We start from the raw sequence: 18,839 nt of genomic DNA on the forward strand, positions 1-18,839 counted from the left end.
ACGTAAGGCTAATAATAAAACCTGATTATGGCCCCGTGTGAAGTTCTAGAAGCCCCCTCTGCCCGGCCCCTGGAAATGCCACTGCTCTGGTTTGGGGGCGTTTACGTCAGAGGGGGGACTTTGTGTGTGAATCTGGCAACCCGGGACAATCCCAGCCGGCTTAGCTTGTTTGCTTCCTCACTCATCTGAACGTCCGCAGGTGGTAGCCGGCTCCTAAGCATCATGTCGAAAGTCGCGGATACGAAGCTCTACGACATCCTCGGCGTCTCACCGTCGGCCTCTGAAAATGAACTAAAAAAGGTAAGGACGTTGCCAAGTGAGAATACTGAACCGGCGATGTAGGTCACATGTAAAATGGGCCTAGAAACTGCTTACTCAACATGAGCTAGCTGGCTGGCTAGCTCGCTTCTTAGCTTGTCAACTAAGCGAGATAACTGTGAAGCAAACTGCACAGCGTTCCCAACGGTGACGGTGGGACACATTTATGTTTGCTATCTGCGGAATATGTCATGTTTCATTTAGACACTGATAAAATACTCTCTGCCGAACGTTAAAATGAAACTAAAGTGACCACGAGTGTCGTAGTCGCCGGATATTAGACGATACATTTCAGGAAATAGTCGTCGCCATTTATCCCTGTAAACGAAGTATAAAGTAAATATACCAAAACAACGAACATTTTTTGTGTGTGCCGGTACGTTCTGTGGATAGCGCGTTCCAATGCTCCGCGCAGGGCAATTCACATTTACCCGAAATAATCAAAACAGTAATGTGTAATAGCTACTAGCTAGGAATGTTAATGAAAATAATCACCACTTTGACGAAAGTTAATCTTAAAAATTAGACTGGTCATACCACCTGAAGACTGCTATATGTGTAATCGTAAAATTCTAGATTCACAACTGCTATGAGTCATTTGGTTATTTCACAATATCAAAAGAGGTGCTATCATACTCTTTTATGTCGTACTATGACAATAATGATTTATTAAGAGATAAAATGTTAAGATAGCTGGAGGTGGCAGCGATGCTCCTGCTGGTGTCCTGATGTTTTTGACAGCAGGCCCATGAGTTGATGCCTAAGCGTGTTTTAGAAACATTGCTGTTACTTGACTGAGAAGGAGCCCTGGTTGTTCTATCTTGTAGGATATTAACAACTTGTGTCACCCTTGGTTTATTACAGGCCTACCGCAAATTGGCTAAAGAGTACCATCCAGACAAGAACCCGGATGCTGGAGACAAGGTATGAAACGTTCAGTGGTTGTTTTCTACGAAAGAAAATTTTACATAATTGTAAATCAACAGTTGGTAGCTGGATGTGAAATGTACTTCATTTTTCATGGTCACACAGACCACACTATTTGAGGATGAATCACATCAGACTGTTTTCGCCTTGAGTATAGCCCTTGTTTTGTTATTGTATTTTGTTGTTGCTGTATTTTTTTGTACTGCTGCTTGGCTCCTCAGTCATAACAAAAACAAATTAAACATTTCTCATTTTTGTGTCAGTACAGTGGATATAAAAAAAAGTTGACACACTAGGAGGGCTGCACGATATAAAAAAATATGCAACATGGGTGTTGAGTATTGCGATTCAGTATTGTGATATTCAACATGTACCTAAAAAAAATTAATTTTTATTATCTAATGAAAGAAATAACATTTTTCCAACGCTTCCTAATAAGCATGCTTATTGTATTCTTCACAGCTAAATAACTCTAATTACTTCCAATATTATGTCTTTATTTTAAAGTTATTTAGTGTTAGTAATGTCAGATAAAAGCATACAATTTCAATTCATTACGTATATTGCACGGGCCATTACTGCGATGATGATTTTTCGATATATTATCCAACCCTACTACACACCCATTTTCAAATGCCATTTTTGAGATGTAATAAAATGAGATCAATTAGAAATAAAATAATCTTTTATGGGGATTTTTTTGGAAAAGCAGAATAACCTTGTTGCGTAAACATTCACACCCTAGAGGGCGATTGTTGTCACATGTACTAGACAGCCAATACTTGCCAGAAATTTCATAGCTCCTTCAGTGTTGCTGTCTGCCTTTTGGCAGCCTCCCTGATGAGTTTTCTTCATGTCTTTTAATCAGTTTTGAAGGGATGTCCAGTTTGTGCTTTAAGGTGTGATGTCAATAATGTCGGAAAAATGCCTACAAGAACAGGTGAATGCTTTTTGGGGTTATTCGGTGCGCTTTAAGTGATAGGAGTGTGCCAAATCCAATTTAACATGCATTTGAATGCGATTGGGTAATTGTGAACAGATCTACATCCCCAATTGTAAGGTGGTGCTCACACTTGTGCAGCCACATCATAGACATTTTTTTTTACTGCCCCTCTCTAAAAGTGTACTTTTTTTTTTTTTTTTTTTATTTTTTTTTTTTTTTTTTAAATTCTAGGATGTAGGTCACATTGATGGAGGGAAAAGTTGCGAAATATTTGTGTTGGTAGCATTTTTTTATGTTAAAAAAATGGCATTTGAGCAGCGGAGTTCATACTTTATGCCCACTGTAAGAAACGGCTTGTTCGAAATTATTGTCTTCTAGTAGCACGTTATATGTTCTTGTGTCCGGTTTGACATTCAAAATAGGTTTTGTTTTTAATTCAAAGGACTTAAGTAGTGTTATATTAGTTTTTTGTTTGATGCTAAAGCTTTGGCATGGCAACTAACAAACAAAAATCTGTCCCTTTGTGTGTCCGTTTCATTTTGTCACCCAGTTTAAAGAGATCAGTTTTGCATATGAAGTACTGACAACCCCAGAGAAGAAAGAGCTCTACGACCGCTATGGAGAACAGGGGCTACGCGAGGGCGGAGGCGGCGGGCCTGGCATGGATGACATCTTCTCTCACATTTTTGGCGGCGGACTCTTTGGGTTCATGGGAGGGCAGGGCAGAGGACGCAACGGAGGACGGAGGCGAGGCGAAGACATGGTGCACCCTCTGAAGTAAATGACACATTGGGGAAAATTGACTTATGGCTTGCTTGTATATAAGTGGTTGGGTCTCTGGAGTGCCAGTGCACACACCAAGTGTGGAATTACACAATCACATAAATTTCTCAACATACACACACACCAAGTTTCTCTATCCATTACTTGGAAGCTGGTAGAAAATCTGCCGTTTCTCGAGTGTGAATAACAACGTTGTGTTGTTGTTGACTGATTCGTTTTTTTTCCCTCCACCATAGAGTTTCACTTGAAGACCTCTACAATGGTAAAACTACTAAACTCCAGCTGAGCAAGAATGTCCTTTGTGGTGCCTGTAATGGGTGAGTCTTTTTCGAGTGTTTTGTACTGTTACAGTAAGACCAAAGTACACTACATGGACAGTGTTGACATTCTGCCATTTGCCATCCAGTCAAGGGGGCAAGGCGGGCGCAGTGCAAAAGTGTGTGGCATGCAGAGGACTAGGTATGAGGGTGGTGATTAGACAGCTGGCCCCTGGTATGGTCCAACAGGTGCAGTCAGTCTGTACAGACTGCAAAGGAGAGGGTAATGTGACTGGAAACAATTCACACGAGTTCATGTGTGGGATCAAAAACTAATCATCCCAAATGTTGGTCCGCATGTTGTGTTCGCGCAGGCGAGGTGATCAGCGAGAAAGATCGTTGTAAAAAGTGTGAAGGTCATAAGGTGAGTAAGGAAACAAAGCTGCTAGAGGTGCATGTGGACAAAGGCATGAGACATGGCCAGAAGATCACCTTCACTGGGGAAGCTGACCAAGCGCCGGGTGTGGAACCAGGAGACATTGTCCTGGTCCTACAGGAGAAAGAACACGACGTAGGGAAAGAAAAACGCTTCAATGGAACATTTATGAGGTCATTATGGAATTCGAGCCTCACTTTTCTTTTCTTTTTTGACTCTGCATCTCAGGAATTCCGCCGGGAAGGCAGTGACCTTCACATGGTGCAGCGCGTTGGCCTGGTCGAGGCTCTGTGTGGCTTCCAGATGACTCTCTCACATCTGGATGGACGGCAGCTGCTTGTCAAGTACCCACCTGGCAAGGTCATAGAACCAGGTACACATGCCTACTTAGCAGTGCAGTCGTACCTTGACCTGAGAGTGCATCAACTTCAGAGTTACGAGCCACCCCTGGTCTTTTTATTTAAATTGCAGAGCTGCATCAATTTTTGTTGGATGCGCATATTAGGTTTCGCAATATACGTTAGCTCCTGATTTGCAACACACACTCGAATGCTCACGAAAGATGTCGACAAAGGATGGCGGGTGTTTGTGTTCGCCGGTCTGTGGTCTGCACACTGCTTGCACGGATCTGCTACTTGTCAAGTGTAATTTGATGAAGTGCTTCCTATGGGAGTGAAAATAGATTCATGCATTTTCATTTACTTTTTTAATTTACTGTGTTTACGGGTGTACTCGTGCACTTCTCCGTATGCTATTAGACTCTGGGCTCAACAAGTACTGCGGTAGAGTTGGCGGACTAAGCAGTGGCTCGTTTGTATGAGAAAGCCCCATCAGTAAGGGTGTTAGTGGATGGATGCTATTTTAAATTGTGGCAAATAGTTGGGGGATTCAAAACATGCCTCTTTGAATTTTATAACTGGCTTAAAATGCTTTTAACATGGATTTGAATATCAAAAGCATTGACTGCACGAGAAGCTATGAGGTGTCAACCAGTTCAACATAACCATATAGTCTCCTCATTATTTGTTGTTTGAAGTTTTTTTTTTTTGTCTCTGCCGGTGCTCTGATAGTCTTGTTTTGTTCTATGTCTTGCTGTCTCTCAGGCTGCATTCGTGTGGTTAAGGGAGAGGGAATGCCACAGTACAGAAACCCCTTTGAGAAGGGAGACCTCTACATCAAGTTTGACGTGCAGTTCCCTGAGAACAACTGGATTAGCACCGAAAAGCTAAATGTGAGTCACGTTGGCGCGATGAGTCATAAAAGCACCGGCGTGGATAATGATCAACGGCCACTCTTCCAGGAGCTGGAGTGCCTGCTGCCGAGCCGCGCCGAGGATCCCCTCATTTCTGCCGACGCAGAGGAAGTGGACCTGACGGATTTCGACAGGAGTCAAGGGACGGGCGGGGGCGCCAGAAGAGAAGCCTACAACGACAGCTCCGACGAGGAGGGCGGCCATCACGGCCCGGGCGTGCAGTGCGCACACCAATAGAGAAGACATTGATGCGTGTTTTCATGCATCATTCCTCCAGCCCCACTGTTACAACGCCATTCAAGACTTGACACACATGCACATTTCCCTCCTGTCACGGAGACACACTCAACACACACACACACACACACACTTGCACCATCCTCAGTTGTATGGTGCCCATAAGAGATTCTGGAGTTGGGACGATCATTTTGTGTTTAATGGACAGTAGTGCTCAGCAAAGCCCCAGGCCGAAACTTGACTCACCTCCGTGTTTACTCTGACAAACAGCAGTTGGTCTAAGTAAAAAACCAAAAAAAAAAACAAAAAAAAAAAAAAACAAAGAACAAAGCGAATATTGTCGACTAGTGTACATGGTTTAGTGTAATCTATCACACACAAGCATGCTGCTTACTTGCTGATGACGTTGTACAACATGGGTCCACACACACACACACACACACACGTGACATCACACAACACGGCGTCAAGCCTGATTATTCCACACAGCCTCATCCTCAGCCATGATTTTCCAAAATGGTCCCCCGTGCTGTCACTTTGCTCGAAAATGACAAAGTCCTGAGTTGTAGTACCTATCTTTGAAGTTTTATGTTTAAGTGTTTCTTGAGACCACTCAACCTAATCTGTGAACTCTTTGTGTGTAACGCAGTGGCCCGCCAAGTCGGAGCTACTTTGGAATGTGCCGGCTTTCTCGGGCGATCGCTACCGCTGCCTTCTTGAAGTTAAATAATGCGAGCGGATGCTGTCAAACTGTTGAATGTTTGCCAAGGAATCTCCCGCACCCAAGTCGACAGCTCTCAACTCATTTTACAAGGGCAAAAGACCGCACATATCCTAATTTTTTGACAAACTTGGGTTACTACAAGATTTACCCCCCCCAACCTTATCGACACAGCCGCAGCCCTTATGTTGCGTAAATGACACAGCGCCCTCCATCGTACCAATCTTTTAGCGGCCAACTATATGGTTACAAATTTTCTGACGCTTCAGTGTGTACATTTGGTCACAGACTACAGGAAGTTGTCATTGATTAAGTGGTATTACTGTTAATGCTTATGTTTGTCCAGATAATTAAACTGTATAATAAACAATCTGCAAGTCCACCACTGTTTACGTTCGAAGAGTTTAATGTTCAAGTGAGGGCCGTGTAGACGGTGTGCCCCATGTTCTGCTTCTTGGCCGACACTCATTGTAAGCCGTTGTCTTGGTGCAAGCTGTCTTCGGTTCCTTTGCTTTGGAGTTGCACTGGAGCCAGAAGTTCCTTGAAGCCTGCAGCGTTCCTTCAGAAAGGAAAACCCACACAATGTGGACATTTACAAAACGTTTGGGATATTTCGCCTCCAGGTCAAGTTTTAGGGTGAAACAAATTCACTACAACTCATTCTTAGGATGTCAAACAACAAAATGATGAACGGGACTGAAGTCGGAAGTAAATGGGTGCGTTGATGGCACATTCAGCTGTAATGGTTAGTGCGTTTTAGGTTGATCCTAAAATGCCACCAGAAAGCCCAATATCCCTAAGTGTGACTAATATGTGTACAGAAAAGGCATATACAGTACTTACCTTTTTCTTCTGGACTGCATGATAAAAGAGCGTTCCCGTCTGAGCTGCTCCAGTTGTTCTTTGACTAGCATCTTCCGCCGACTCCTGTCCTCCTGAGTAACAATGAATTAATTGATTTGCCAGGTTCTGTACGAGTAGTTCCAAAAAAAACCTAACGCCGTTACTTGTGGTATGTCTTTACTGAGCTTTCTCATCCTCTCTTCGTGCTTAGGCCCAAATAAATCCTCATCTGCCTTCCTGCTCTGGATGATGGACAGACGTTCCTGGACCTGAAGCAAGAAAGGTCCTCATTATGATTCATTAGCGCGGTCGGCCCGTTGTCCTCTTTTCTCTTACCCTAAGCTGCTGTCTGTCTCTGTCCCTCCGCTGCTTCCTCTCAACCCGGCGGTGCGCTTCTACAAGCTTACGCATGGTCTTCTCTCTCTCCACTGCAGACACTGGTTCTCTTGGGCGCACGCCCTCCCTTAATGCCATTCTCTCATTTGTGCCGCAGTTGCCCTTCAGGGGAAGACACAGGAGGAAACTTATGAAAATGGAATCATTCAAAGGTAAAGTTGGTGTCTTTGTCCGAGCCGTACAATTATGTGCAATTAGAAAAGAATGTATTTGACAAAATCGCAGAGCCTAACCTTGGCTGGAAAACCGAAAACCTGAAGCATTGCCCCAAAAAAAATCAAGCGCAACTAAAGTGTCACCGTTAATCCTCACCCTGTCCCTGACACATTGCTTAAAAGTAGTAAATGTACCTTTGCAAAAAACAAGCTACTAAAAGTCCAATAATGCATCTGAGTGTGTCTTGACTGGATTACTGGAATACACTTTGGAGTCAGCCAGCGCTGAGTCGTCTCTTTAAAGCGGAAGTCAACCCAAACATCTTTTTTTTTTTTCAAGAATATGTTCCCAGCAAACCCGCTAGTTGAAACACGGCATTCTGATTCATTTTGCGTTTGTGGAATATAAATTAAGCGGCAAAATGCACTCGTTTTTAGCCATCTCCGGGGGCGGCCATTTTGTCTTCTGTCGACTGAAAATGACGTCAAAACCGCTCACGACGACCAATCACGGCTGACCTGTTTTCTGAATCTGAGCCGCGATTGGTCATTGTAATCAGTTGTGATGTCATTTTCAGTCGACAGAAGACAAAATGTCCACTTTTCCAATCTGCCTTGAGCCCATTTTTATTCCTTGGCTTTCAACACTCGAGACATACCGTAGCCTGCGCGGTGGGCTCAGGAGCTCTACGATCCTTCACCGTGTCGCCGTCCTCGCCAATTGTCTTCATATCCAGTGAGTCAGCCGAGGCCTGGCGCCCACTCGCGAGCTTTGTGTCCAGGTCCTTGTCTTTGTCTGGCTCCTCCTCAAAGTTGAGCTATAGTCAATCAAAATGGAACCGAATGACAAGCTGCATTTTAAGGTGTGTGTGTGTGAGACATGATGAGCACCTCCGGCGGCCCGCAGCGTTGCTCCGCAGCTCGAGCTTGGTTTAACTCCCCTTCGCGGCTTTCTCCGGCCGTGCGTTTGGCTGTGCCGCCCTCGCCGCCGGGCTGCCTTTGGACATCAACAGCAAGCTCCGCCTCCCCCTCGTGCCCCGCGTCGTCCTCAAGACGCCTGCTCCAAGCCGGGGCGATCAACGAGTCCTGTTCCTCAAAGTTCTTCGTCTCGTTGTCCTGTTCGTCATCACGGCGTCCTCCTCCTCCTCCATCAACTTTACTCGGTGAATCTGGAAGACATAAAATCTCCAAATAGGGCAGACCTCCGAGCGTCACGCCGCAGCCTGGAGGGGAATAAATGCACATCGCCCTCATGTACTCACTCGCAAAAAATATCCGCCTTTCTAATCAGGACTACAATGAACAAACTCTGACTGGAATCTGAACGTCAACCCAAACCCTGGCCTTAAACCCCGCTTGGAGTGAAACCCGAGCCCGAATTTGAAATTGCATCAATCGTAGTTGCCATTGTCTTGGGGGTACCTGCGCAGACAGCCTGTTTATCAGGTACGTCCTCAGTTTGGACTCCATCAGGTTGTGCGCTGATTGTGTCAGCTGCTGTCTGAGATTCACGCAGTCCGGCAGCAGTGAAGTTCCGCTCCTCTGCAGGTCCACTAGAACAGGACTGATGCGCCACTTGCTCCTGGCTGCCCAAATGAGCGTCTGAGGCGTCTGGATTGAGGAGTTGGAGCAGGTCGGTGTGCAGCTGTTGCGCTTGCACTTTGGACTGGTACTCTCGTCTCAGCACTTGGAGATGCAAATTCTTAAACCGAGTCAAATTCTTGAGTCACTCTGCTGTCGCGAGATTTGACGAGATCATCGCTCGCGTTACCTCGTCCGACAGCGCCAGAAGGAATGAAGATGTTTGCCTCTCCTGGATCTCCAGAAGCTCTGCCACGAGGACCGAGGCGGCTCGTTCTAGCTGGTCTTTGGACCACTCTGTAGGGGGGCTGCTGATGTCACACTGGGGCTGATCCTCACTGCTGGAGCAGGTTTCTTGCAGCCTCTTTATACAACCTATTGGGCAACAAAGATTACCTTTTTTTTTTCAGGAGTGAGGTGTGCAAACCTGCAGTTAAAAGTATTCGTCTAGATTTGTACGCCATACTTGTTTTAGGGCAATCTGTGGGAGCTGGTCTTTGTAAATCCTCCAAAGTGATTCCCCGCAACAGGCAGACCAGCTGCTTCCTCTCCTGCTTCTGAGTCAGCACAAATAATTGCAGTAGTGACTGCAATTGGAGTGAAAGAATTCCATTTAGGAGACAACAGGCAAATCAAGAGACTGGATACATTCACACCTAAACATTTATTGGGCTACATTCCTAGCCAAAACCCGGGTTCCAAACCCTAACCCTGGCTCCAACTTTTTTCCCCAGTAAACACTTAGGTAGAAAACAGAACCATAACTAGTTGAAACCCTCATCGAAAAGCCTAACTGGGATGTAAAATAATCATTTGAAACCCCAACTCAAAACTGTAATTCTACAAAAAAAAATCTTAAATGAAAACCTTATCTCATGCCTCCAGTGCTAAATTGAAATCTTCATCCTATCTCGATGCCCCGGGTTGAAACTGCAATCTTGGGCAGTACCTGCTGTGATAATTGTACGTCGTCATCTCTCATGCGTTCATGTGTGTCGTCATCACCGCGCAGTAATGCAGCGGCCCGCTCTTCTCTGCGCGGACTGTGAACATGCGGCCTGCAAAGACGCACACAATCCACTCGTGTCATGTTGAAATGACAATTGTTCATTCTCACCAGGTGCGCCAGGATTGTCTGACGGCCAAATACGCATCGTAGGCTGTTTTCGCGCCTTGAGCTCCAAGTGTGGCTGAGCGAATGTGCAAACGCAACAGTCGCAGGCTCTCCTTGTCCAGCCTACAAAGGCACAAGAAACAAGGCTGAATCATTCAGAAATATATCAAATGTCGAGGTATTGTTTGTACCTCTCCGCTAAGGCTGTCAGTTCTTCCCTCTCTTGTTGACGGCATGCGCTTAATTTATACAAGAGAGAAACTGCAGTGAAGCACTCTTTTCTGGACTCAGGACAAGTTCTGGAGGACAATAATGTTTAAGATTACAGGATTCAATGACATGCCAACATTAGGTGGGGTTATATATCACAAGACTAAAATCATCATTCTTTGAGGAACAAATACTAATAATGTCAAGTTGCCCTCCGCTATTCGCATGGGATAGGGACAGGCGCCGGCCCGCAAAAAAAATTGCCCATGCTTATTATCAATGCTTGCACCCCAAAATTCTTGAAAAACAGGGATAAACCGCCAGTCATTTTCCAACAAAAATAGGGTTTGAGTAACCCCCACACCACCCAAAAATATAAGAAAAAAATATATGTACACCTACACTCAATGATGAGTAGAAAAAATATATCAGATAAAAATTGTAATATGATAATATAAATCACTAATTTAATGAGGAAAAATGTTATTGCAATAAAAGAAAATTGAATATTTTATTTTTCAGATTTTTGTTATTGGAAAAAAAAAACTGTTGTAATATAATGACAAAACAGTTTCATGTCTTGAAATGACTAATATTGTAAAACAAAAGTCAAAATATTGTGATTTTTTTTTTTTTAAACAACAATGAAGATGTAATTGTACAACACAAAGGTATAATTTTCCAAGAGAATGTAAAACTGCAAAAATCGCAGTTTAATGAGATGCAAATTGCTAATTTTAGGACAATGAAAGCTGTAAGTGATTTAAAAAAAAAAAAGAAACATTAAAGTAGTATGTCAGATATGAAATGCCATTCCAGTTGTATTGCTGTTCTTATCTCAAAAAGTGAACCTGTATATTGTGAACGCTCCCGGCAGCTCAGCTAAAGCGATCATGTCGTCGGACGCCAAAGCTTCCTCTGCCAGCTCCTCAAGCCAAAGCTCCTCATGGTGACGTTGCCATGGTGTCAGAGCCTCCCACACATGCACGCCTGTAAAAAAACAAAAAAACAAATGGAGTTCCAAATTGTGTGTGTGTGTGTTGGACAGGGCTATGTCTTGTATGACGTGTTGTCCTTACTGTGGTATTTCTGCAGCATGTCAGCATAAAGCAAACGAGTCACCACGTCGTATTTGACTTCGTTCAAGAGGAAGACGTCTGAACAGGACGCCGAGCCCCAAGCTTCAGATTTGATTGCTGCCGTTTGAACTGGCTGGGGACAGGCCAGTATGCTTTGCACGCCTTCTGTCACCAGTCTGAACTCACACACATGCACGCATGCATGAAGGAGGCACCCAACAAAAGTGGTTTCAAAAATTCAAGCAGCGCAAAAATGATCATCAAAATTTGACAATATCAGCCGCGTTGATGCATTAGATGGCATTGGCAAAAAAGCTTCACAATTTGGTGGTTTTGGTGGTCAATTTTTTTAGCTGTCCAGCATAGCTGCTTCCGAATGGGGCTCATTTGGGGGAAGTTTTGTCAATTCCAATTGTCATTTGTCCAGGGGATGCTACTGAGTTTTGAGGGTTCATTTTTGAGATTCCTAAAATACCGTTTTTTTTTTTTTTTTTTTTTAAACTTTCAAAGGTGTGCCACTGAGTGAGTTTTGAGGATTTGTGTTCAGAACCCATAAAATAACCTTTTTTTTCAGGGGAGTTAGTTTTAGGTGTACATGTTAAGGATCATCAAAATTCCAAACTTTTGCAGGGGCTGGAAAAAAACTAAAACAAAAAACACTCACACCCCCCTCCCCACCCCCACTCACCCCCCCCCCCCCCCACACACACACATATTTTGGGCACAATTTTTTTACCAAACCTTTTAAGTTGGTACTAGTGAGTGAGCTTTGCTTGTGTTTGGAACCCCTAAAATACAATAAATTATCAGGGGGCTTTTTTTTTTTTTTTTTAATTTTCCAAGGTGAGATTTGGGGGGTTGTTTTTGGCACGCTTCAAATGCATACTTTCAATGGCAAAGCCTTTTTACGAACTTTTTATCTGCTTTTGAGTGCCGTGTTCAGGAGCCCCTAAAATACATACAGTTTCGGGTACAAAATGTAACTTTGTAGCACACACAAAGTTTTCGGGGTGGTCCTGTTTGGGACCTCTAAAATGTCAAGTTTGGGGGGCAAATTTTTCTTTTTTTTTTGTGGACGGGGTGAGTGTTTGTGTGGGCTTATTCTAACTTTTTAGGGGGCACTACTGAGTGAGTTTCTGGGCGGTCGCCAATTGAACATGAAATACATTGATTTTCTGGGGGATTACGTAATCAGCATTACTGTTTTGATTGACACAGAGAGTTGTTTGTTTACATGAAATCTGTTCACTTTTGTGGCTGTAGTTTGCACTGTCGTCCAACTGCACTACACCCTTCTGTCAGCTGTTCCTAATATTTTGACCCTCTCACCTGGCCCAGCTCTGTCTGGCTGCCTTGTGGAGCCGCCGTACTCCTCTCATGTCTTCTTCCGCCTTTGTCTTCTTCTGTGTTGTAGAGGAACATACACAACCGTGGATGATACATATCGCACCATATTGCTCTATCGACATTATTATTATTAATATTCTATGGAGTACCGTACTTGTGTGGTTCGGTGTGGGCACTTGAGCACAGGGGCATCAGTTACGGCTGGAGTTTTGCATACATGCAGCTTGTCCAGATGTCCTGCATGAAGCAGCTGCAGTTCCCAGTATAACTGAACACAATCATGAGTGCCCCAACTTGTATTTCAAGATTATTGCTTGGTCTATTTTTTTTGTGTTTGCGGGTGCTTTGTTTCCAGCCAAAATTTGAGTCAACCAAGCTTCAAATATGCTGGCCGCTCAACACGAACACACAAATGCAAAATGGGAACACTCGTAAGGAGATCCTGCAAGCTACGAGTAAATCGAGTTACAAGCTTGTTGAAAGAATGCGTTCAAGTCGTAAGTCAAGACAGCACTGTGTTCACCTTTTCCTTCTTCTCCTTCAGTCTCCTCATTTCGATAAGAACATCCAAAATACGCTCACCAATGCAGGACCATTGACTGTCACTTTCTGAAAGCTCATAAGTAGATCAAAGTTTGCTAACGTTAATGAAGTCGTAATTTTAGGAGGAAAAAAAAAGATTGTAAAAAACAAAGTTGCAAAATTATCAGATGAAATGCCGAAAAAGTCATATTGCAAATGCTAGTCACATAATGGCAGATGTTGATGGACTCATTACGAAGATGTAAAGCAATTCTCAGAAACCATAAAATGCTAATATTGGGATGATTGGTTAAAATTCTGAGTGTAAAGTTACGTTAAATAAAATGTTATAACATTTCAAAATTTGATTGTTCTGTAATAAGAAAGTAATTGTAATATACTACACAGTAACATCAGCATATATATGTTTTATATTTACACATGGAGATATGCATATACATGGAGAGAGAGTCTATTTGTATTTTTTTCGAGAAAAGTTGTAACATTATAAAGATTTTGAATGCACAAGAGAAAAGTTGAAATTTTACTTGGAACGAGGGACGCTAATGAAGTGGCAATATTGCCACTTTCCGCTCCTAAATAAGACATTTTTTCCTTTGTCTTTTAAATGCAACTTATGTGTAGATTATTATTACCTCCTTCACAGCCATGCGCACGTCATCCTCGCTGCAGGCGTCACGAAACATTTTGCGGTAGAGGCGACTCACGTCCTCGCCGGAGAACTCGTCTCCTTCACTGACGCCCACCATTGACCGATGCAGCCATTCACCACCGCAAACAACAGCAAGATGGAACCTAATAAATGATTCCCAATAAAAGTCTTTACCTGTTCAGTGGTGCGCCACCTGCTGGTCCATGAATTATACATGCTGTTGCTATGGTTACTGCAGTCGCCAAAATGACAGCGGGATCAAGTGACAAATACAGTGCCTCGGGCTTTATGTTTTCCTCATCAAAAGTGGACTCTCTTTTCCTCACAATTCTGCATAATACAAGAACCTTCATGACAGCTTGAATTTATTTTTGCAAATTTAGTATGGGTTAAAAAATAATAATCACTTGTACATAAGTATTTTCAACCTTTGCTCCATACTTTGTTGATGCACTTTTGGGAGCAATTAAAGCCCTATGCTAAGGGACAAGTTTTGTAATCAAAACTGTGCTAGTGTAAAAACATTTTTAGAATTAATCGGCCAATTAATCGATTATTTGCCTTAAAAAAATACATATGAGTCCTGCTGTACTGTCAACCATGGGACCTAGACAGGTGCACGGGATTTTTACCGCCGTTTCCTTATTCGTCAGTCAGAGCTCTTGTTTGATTTGCTACATTCTGTTCAAATGGCTCAAGAGTAGTCGGCTCCCCTCTCTGCCCTTGTTTTCTCTAGCACATGTTTTCATAATAATAATATTGGGATATTTAGTAATATTTATGAATCAAGGGTTAGGTCTGACAACAGCCGGATTTTTTTTCTGAAATGTCATATCAATAAATTGTAACGGTTGGTTCTGTTCGTATTGCGCAAGCTTTAGAGGTCAAACTTAAAAACAAAAAAGTGAAAATATCTCCAAAACATGATGTGCTGGAAAAAAATAATACATTTTTTTAAATCAGTGTCAAAAATACATACAGGAACACATAAAGCCATCTCTGATTAAAATTAGCTATTGACCATTGTAATTGTAATAATTCGTACAGAGATTAGACATTATTATTGGTAGTAAGAGCTTTATTCATTCCCCCCCAAAAAACCAACAACAACCTGAGATAATGTGACATCGCACAGTGCTTGAAGAACATGTATGTCCATTTGGAACACAGTACTGTACATCAAAATACTTCGTGAACGTCTTGAAGTGAACGTTCAAGTGAAACTACACCACCTTGTGGTCTAAAAGAGCACTGCACGTTCAACCACTGTTGAATGCGGGCAAGTGTTTGGTGCGTCTGCCTCACAGTTTGAAGGTTCCGGGTTTGAATTTCGGCTCTGGCAGTGGAGTTTCTGCTTTCCTACAACATTAAAAAAAAGGTTGGCTTCATTGAAAACTCTAAATCATCTTTAGCTGGGAATGATTTTTTTTTTGGGCTATAAGAGCTCTGTGATTGGCTGACAACCAATCAAGGGTGTATCCCACCTCTTGCTCGAAAGTCAACTGGGCCATCTAAAGCTATGATGCGTTACGACTGGTGCCGTGGGTGATCTTGGGGCACTTGCTGGGATGGACGCAGTGATTGTTGTGCAGCACCAGGCCGGCGGGGCACTGGCAGCCTGGCACGCAAGGCTTGAAGCAGTGGCTCTCCAGCACCCCCAGTGGCGCGCCCACGTTCAAGCAGGTGACGGGGCACGGTGGGCCACACTCATCAAACACGAAGCCCCTCTCCACCGGGCACCTTACCGCTGCGGACGTCAAGCAACTATTTATTATTATTCATTCTTTTACGTATAATACATCTGATATTGTTTATCAGAATCAAGATGAATGTATTGCTTGTGTTTGTTAAAAATAATACATAAGAGCTTGTAAAAATAATCGTATATTAATTCGCAATCACAATGTTGAGGGCAGCGCTCCATTTTTTTGCTGCTCTCAGTCTCCGCTTGGGTAAAATGATTTTTCCATCAATTAAATTGAGGGCCGAGTGTTGCAAAAAAGTGGAGACTGTGGCGTAGGTTTTGGCACGTGGTAAGGAAACACATTTAATACGAGAGGAGACTTAGCGCTATCAAAGCTAAAGAGTTCACAATCTCCACTTCGCTGCAGCACTTTGCTGTCACTGGAAAAATTGGGAAAAAAAGGTGCGTCTCTTCAAGAATATTAAATTCTTGGGAACATAGTAAGGAAACACTCATTTAAAGAAAATGGAGCGCAGCAAAAAAGTGGATACTGTGGAGTAGTTCGTTTTGACATGGGAGATAAAAAGAGGAGAAAGGAGGGTCTTTTCATTTAGTTCTCAGCATATTGTAGGTAAATGTGTTGTATCCAAGGGGAGACTAAGGGCAGCAAGGAAACAGACTAGTGCAGCAAAGTGGAGACTGTGGAGTTGTCAGTATTGCCAGTGGATGTCTCTTGTATTTAACTTCACGGCATATGGTATATGGTATACCATGGTATTTTTATCCGAGAGGAGACTGAGGGCAGCAACAAAATGGGCAAATTTCTTTTTTCCCCACCTTTTGCACTGGAAAAGCAAACTACTCCACATTTTGCTGGAGCTCAGTTTTCTTGCTGCCCCGAGTCTCCTCTTGGATAAAAAAGTGTTTCCTTACCATATGCCAAGAAGCACTAGTATAAATATAATAGAACCTTCTCCTCTTTTTTCCTAAATTAACTACTCTATCGTCTCCACTTTGCTGCAGTGCCTAGTTTCCTCGCTACCCTCAGTTTCCTCTCGGATAATGTTTTCCTCAGCATTTTCACTGGGAAAACTAGTGACGCCCTACTCCCCACTTTGCTGCAGTGCTACATTTTCATGGTTCCCTGAGTCTCCTCTCGGATAAGGATGTCCCAACCACATGGCAACAGTTAAATGCTGCAAATGCTCCTCCATTGCTCTACTTTTGGAAGCCAAGCCTTACGACTCACCGCACAGCGAGGGTCCCCTCCACTGCAAGACCACGCCGGCCTCCCGACACTGTCCGGCGTAGGCCTCCAGGGCGTCGCACAGACACTCGTCGGTGTTGGCCCCACAGGCGCACAGGTCGTAGACGCAAGCGGCGTACCAGGCCTCGGGGGGCACCACGCGGTGGCACGGCCTGAACACGGCCGTCTTGAGGACCTTGCAGCGGGCGTTGGCGCTTTTGCGGGCGTGGTAGCCCGCCTCCTTGCAGGGGTCCACATCCTCGCCCGGGCGGCACGATGTCAGGGAGTGACTGCCGTTTGTCACCTTAGTGACACAATCATGCATTTGTTGAGAAACTTCGATGGTACATACACATCGACAGAATCAATTGACCCTAAAACCCTAACCCTAGTTTGAAACCCTAATTAACCTAACCCTAGTTTGACACACTAAACCTTGTTTCAAACCCTGCTCTGAAACCCTAACTTGTGTTTCAAACCCTACTTTGAAACCAAAACCCTTGTTTGAAACACTACTTTGAAACCATAACCAAAGCTTGAAACCCTAAACCTAGTTTGAAACCCTAACCCTAGTTTAAAACCTCATTTTGAAACAATGCTGAATGAAAAAATATTGAAACGTGGAATTTTGAATCATGTGTAATGATATTGAAAAACATGGAATAACATTGAATGATACCGAATTATGCAAAATTACATTGGATGGAATGAATACTGTTTTGAATGTGTCATTGGAAATGAATGTGTAATTTTTTGTGGGCGTGGATATTTTACCATGTTGAAAATCATTTCCAAGGTGAGTTGAATTAGGTGAACATTTAGAATTTCTAATGGGAACGACATGAATCTGTTTTGCTGTCATTGAGAATATAAGGATATTTTTGCGGGAACTTTAGGAAAATGTAGAATTTGGGGTAAATCAAAATATCGGCATGCTGAATGTATTGAATTGTGATTTCAATGTGAATCTGTTGAAAATGTCATTCAGGATAAATTGGGAGTTTTATGTGGATATTGTAATGGTGAAAATGTTCAATTTTTTGTCCGTGGGAATTTTTGGCAAGTTGAAAAACATTCCCAAGGGGGAATTGAATGAGCCGAATGATTTTAATTTCAAATGGGAACGAAGTAAAGGTGAAATGTTGAATGTGCCATTGGAATGAATAATAAACAACATTGAAAGAAAACTCGGCCTCATTGGGAATTAATAGGCAATTTTTGGGTGACAAATATTGAAATGGGAATGATGTGAATAAGATGAATTATGTGGAAGGGAGATGCATGTCAAAAAAGTGTGAGGAATAAAAAATAGGAATGACATGTACAAACAGTTTGTGTCAATGTCCAGAAGTCATAACTTTGAGGAAAAAATGTAATTCCCCCCAGTATTTTTATCTTAATAGAATAAAGTTAGAAAGAGAAAAAAATAGAGACATGGACAGCTCTCTGTTTTTTGTGTTGGTCACACCACTAACCACAATCACTTTGGATCTCAAAGCCAAATGTTTTCAGTCAGTCCGAAAAATTGGCCTCCCTCCCATATTGTTTGAAAAAGTTGTTTAGTTTTTACCCTCCAACTGTTGCCAAAGTCGGCTTCCGAGAGGCTTATCTGTCCGCTGGGCATGCGCAGGTCATCCTGGGGGTAGTTGTTGAAGTTTCCGCACAGGCCGCAGGTGAGCCCCTTGTAGGAGCCCGGAACGCTCACCTCCAGGTGGGAACGGCCGTTCCATTGCACCTGGTCGCGGAGGCGCTATGAATACTTTGTTGGTCGCCAAATAGAAAAAGAGCAGACCTTGACGCCGATGTTGGTGTTGAGCAGGATGGTGTTGGCCTTCCGTTCGACGTAGATGTACGGTTCTCTGAGGAACGGCAACGTCACTGTCTCGTGGTCTACCTGAGGAGCACCGTTGGGCAGGACAATCATGTGACTCGGCAAGTCTTACTTGAACTCAACCTGCTTGAAATTTAGCCAGGACCCATTTAAATTTTAATTTTTTTTCCTTAATTCCCCAGCCCTGGTGTGTACTGTTTAAAATTCTGGAAAAAAATGCATGATATGTCTCTCTTCTGGGAGCTTGAAGTAATTGTGTTCCACTTTCTCAGTTTTTTTTTTTC

The 18,839-nt window shown here is 43.2% G+C and overlaps 3 protein-coding genes across 9 annotated transcripts in view; 1 reads left to right on the top strand and 2 right to left on the bottom strand.

The window, feature by feature from the left end:
• dnaja2b (DnaJ heat shock protein family (Hsp40) member A2b) lies at positions 1-6,256 on the top strand. Its single transcript, XM_086028803.1, has 9 exons — positions 1-300; positions 1,183-1,242; positions 2,739-2,965; positions 3,208-3,288; positions 3,378-3,511; positions 3,603-3,799; positions 3,893-4,037; positions 4,768-4,895; positions 4,965-6,256. The coding sequence occupies exons 1-9, from the start codon at positions 223-225 to the stop codon at positions 5,151-5,153; spliced, it is 1,239 nt and encodes a 412-aa protein (XP_085884929.1). The 5' UTR covers positions 1-222; the 3' UTR covers positions 5,154-6,256.
• Positions 6,257-6,262: 6 nt separating this feature from the next.
• On the bottom strand, positions 6,263-13,941 carry LOC147148658 (uncharacterized). Of its 4 annotated transcripts, none has more exons than XM_086028800.1 (18): positions 13,778-13,941; positions 13,123-13,215; positions 12,754-12,867; positions 12,582-12,655; positions 11,253-11,428; positions 11,025-11,163; positions 10,155-10,262; positions 9,967-10,086; positions 9,799-9,907; positions 9,316-9,436; positions 9,040-9,224; positions 8,691-8,970; positions 8,160-8,437; positions 7,928-8,086; positions 7,054-7,215; positions 6,882-6,986; positions 6,718-6,809; positions 6,263-6,433 (listed from the first exon to the last, which is right to left on the bottom strand). In XM_086028800.1, exons 1-18 carry the CDS (start codon positions 13,889-13,891, stop codon positions 6,340-6,342), a joined length of 2,523 nt encoding a protein of 840 aa, XP_085884926.1. In that variant the 5' UTR covers positions 13,892-13,941; the 3' UTR covers positions 6,263-6,339. The 4 variants fall into 4 exon arrangements, with proteins under 4 accessions (XP_085884926.1, XP_085884925.1, XP_085884928.1 ...); XM_086028799.1 differs by having other exon boundaries at positions 8,160-8,491; XM_086028802.1 differs by having other exon boundaries at positions 8,160-8,491; positions 13,123-13,208; positions 13,778-13,921.
• Positions 13,942-14,851: 910 nt separating this feature from the next.
• The window catches only part of kcp (kielin cysteine rich BMP regulator), a 48,324-nt gene continuing 44,336 nt past the window's right edge, over positions 14,852-18,839 (bottom strand). For all 4 annotated transcript variants that reach the window (XM_086029075.1, XM_086029074.1, XM_086029076.1 and 1 more), the window contains 4 exons: positions 18,517-18,618; positions 18,295-18,459; positions 16,728-17,028; positions 14,852-15,541 (listed from right to left, as the gene is read on the bottom strand). In XM_086029075.1, coding sequence (XP_085885201.1) covers positions 15,312-15,541; positions 16,728-17,028; positions 18,295-18,459; positions 18,517-18,618 — 798 coding nt within the window. In that variant the 3' untranslated portion in view covers positions 14,852-15,311. The remainder of the gene's footprint in view (positions 15,542-16,727; positions 17,029-18,294; positions 18,460-18,516; positions 18,619-18,839) is intronic.

The sequence above is a fragment of the Filicampus tigris genome, chromosome 4, assembly GCF_054856515.1.
Source record: "Filicampus tigris isolate MCC_2025a chromosome 4, RoL_Ftig_1.0, whole genome shotgun sequence".
NCBI lineage: Eukaryota > Metazoa > Chordata > Actinopteri > Syngnathiformes > Syngnathidae > Filicampus > Filicampus tigris.

What these genes read in the sequence shown, in the direction of transcription:
- dnaja2b (XM_086028803.1), top strand. Translation starts at nt 223, where the DNA reads ATGTCGAAAGTCGCGGATACGAAGCTCTACGACATCCTCGGCGTCTCA. An exon ending in TACAGGAGAAAGAACACGAC is followed by an intron (nt 3,800 to 3,892) that starts GTAGGGAAAGAA and finishes TCTGCATCTCAG; the next exon opens with GAATTCCGCCGGGAAGGCAG. An exon ending in TTAGCACCGAAAAGCTAAAT is followed by an intron (nt 4,896 to 4,964) that starts GTGAGTCACGTT and finishes CCACTCTTCCAG; the next exon opens with GAGCTGGAGTGCCTGCTGCC.
- LOC147148658 (XM_086028799.1), bottom strand. Translation starts at nt 13,891, where the DNA reads ATGGTGGGCGTCAGTGAAGGAGACGAGTTCTCCGGCGAGGACGTGAGT. An exon ending in GGAGCGTTCACAATATACAG is followed by an intron (nt 10,263 to 11,024) that starts GTTCACTTTTTG and finishes ATTGTCCTCCAG; the next exon opens with AACTTGTCCTGAGTCCAGAA. An exon ending in GAGACAGACAGCAGCTTAGG is followed by an intron (nt 6,987 to 7,053) that starts GTAAGAGAAAAG and finishes TTCTTGCTTCAG; the next exon opens with GTCCAGGAACGTCTGTCCAT.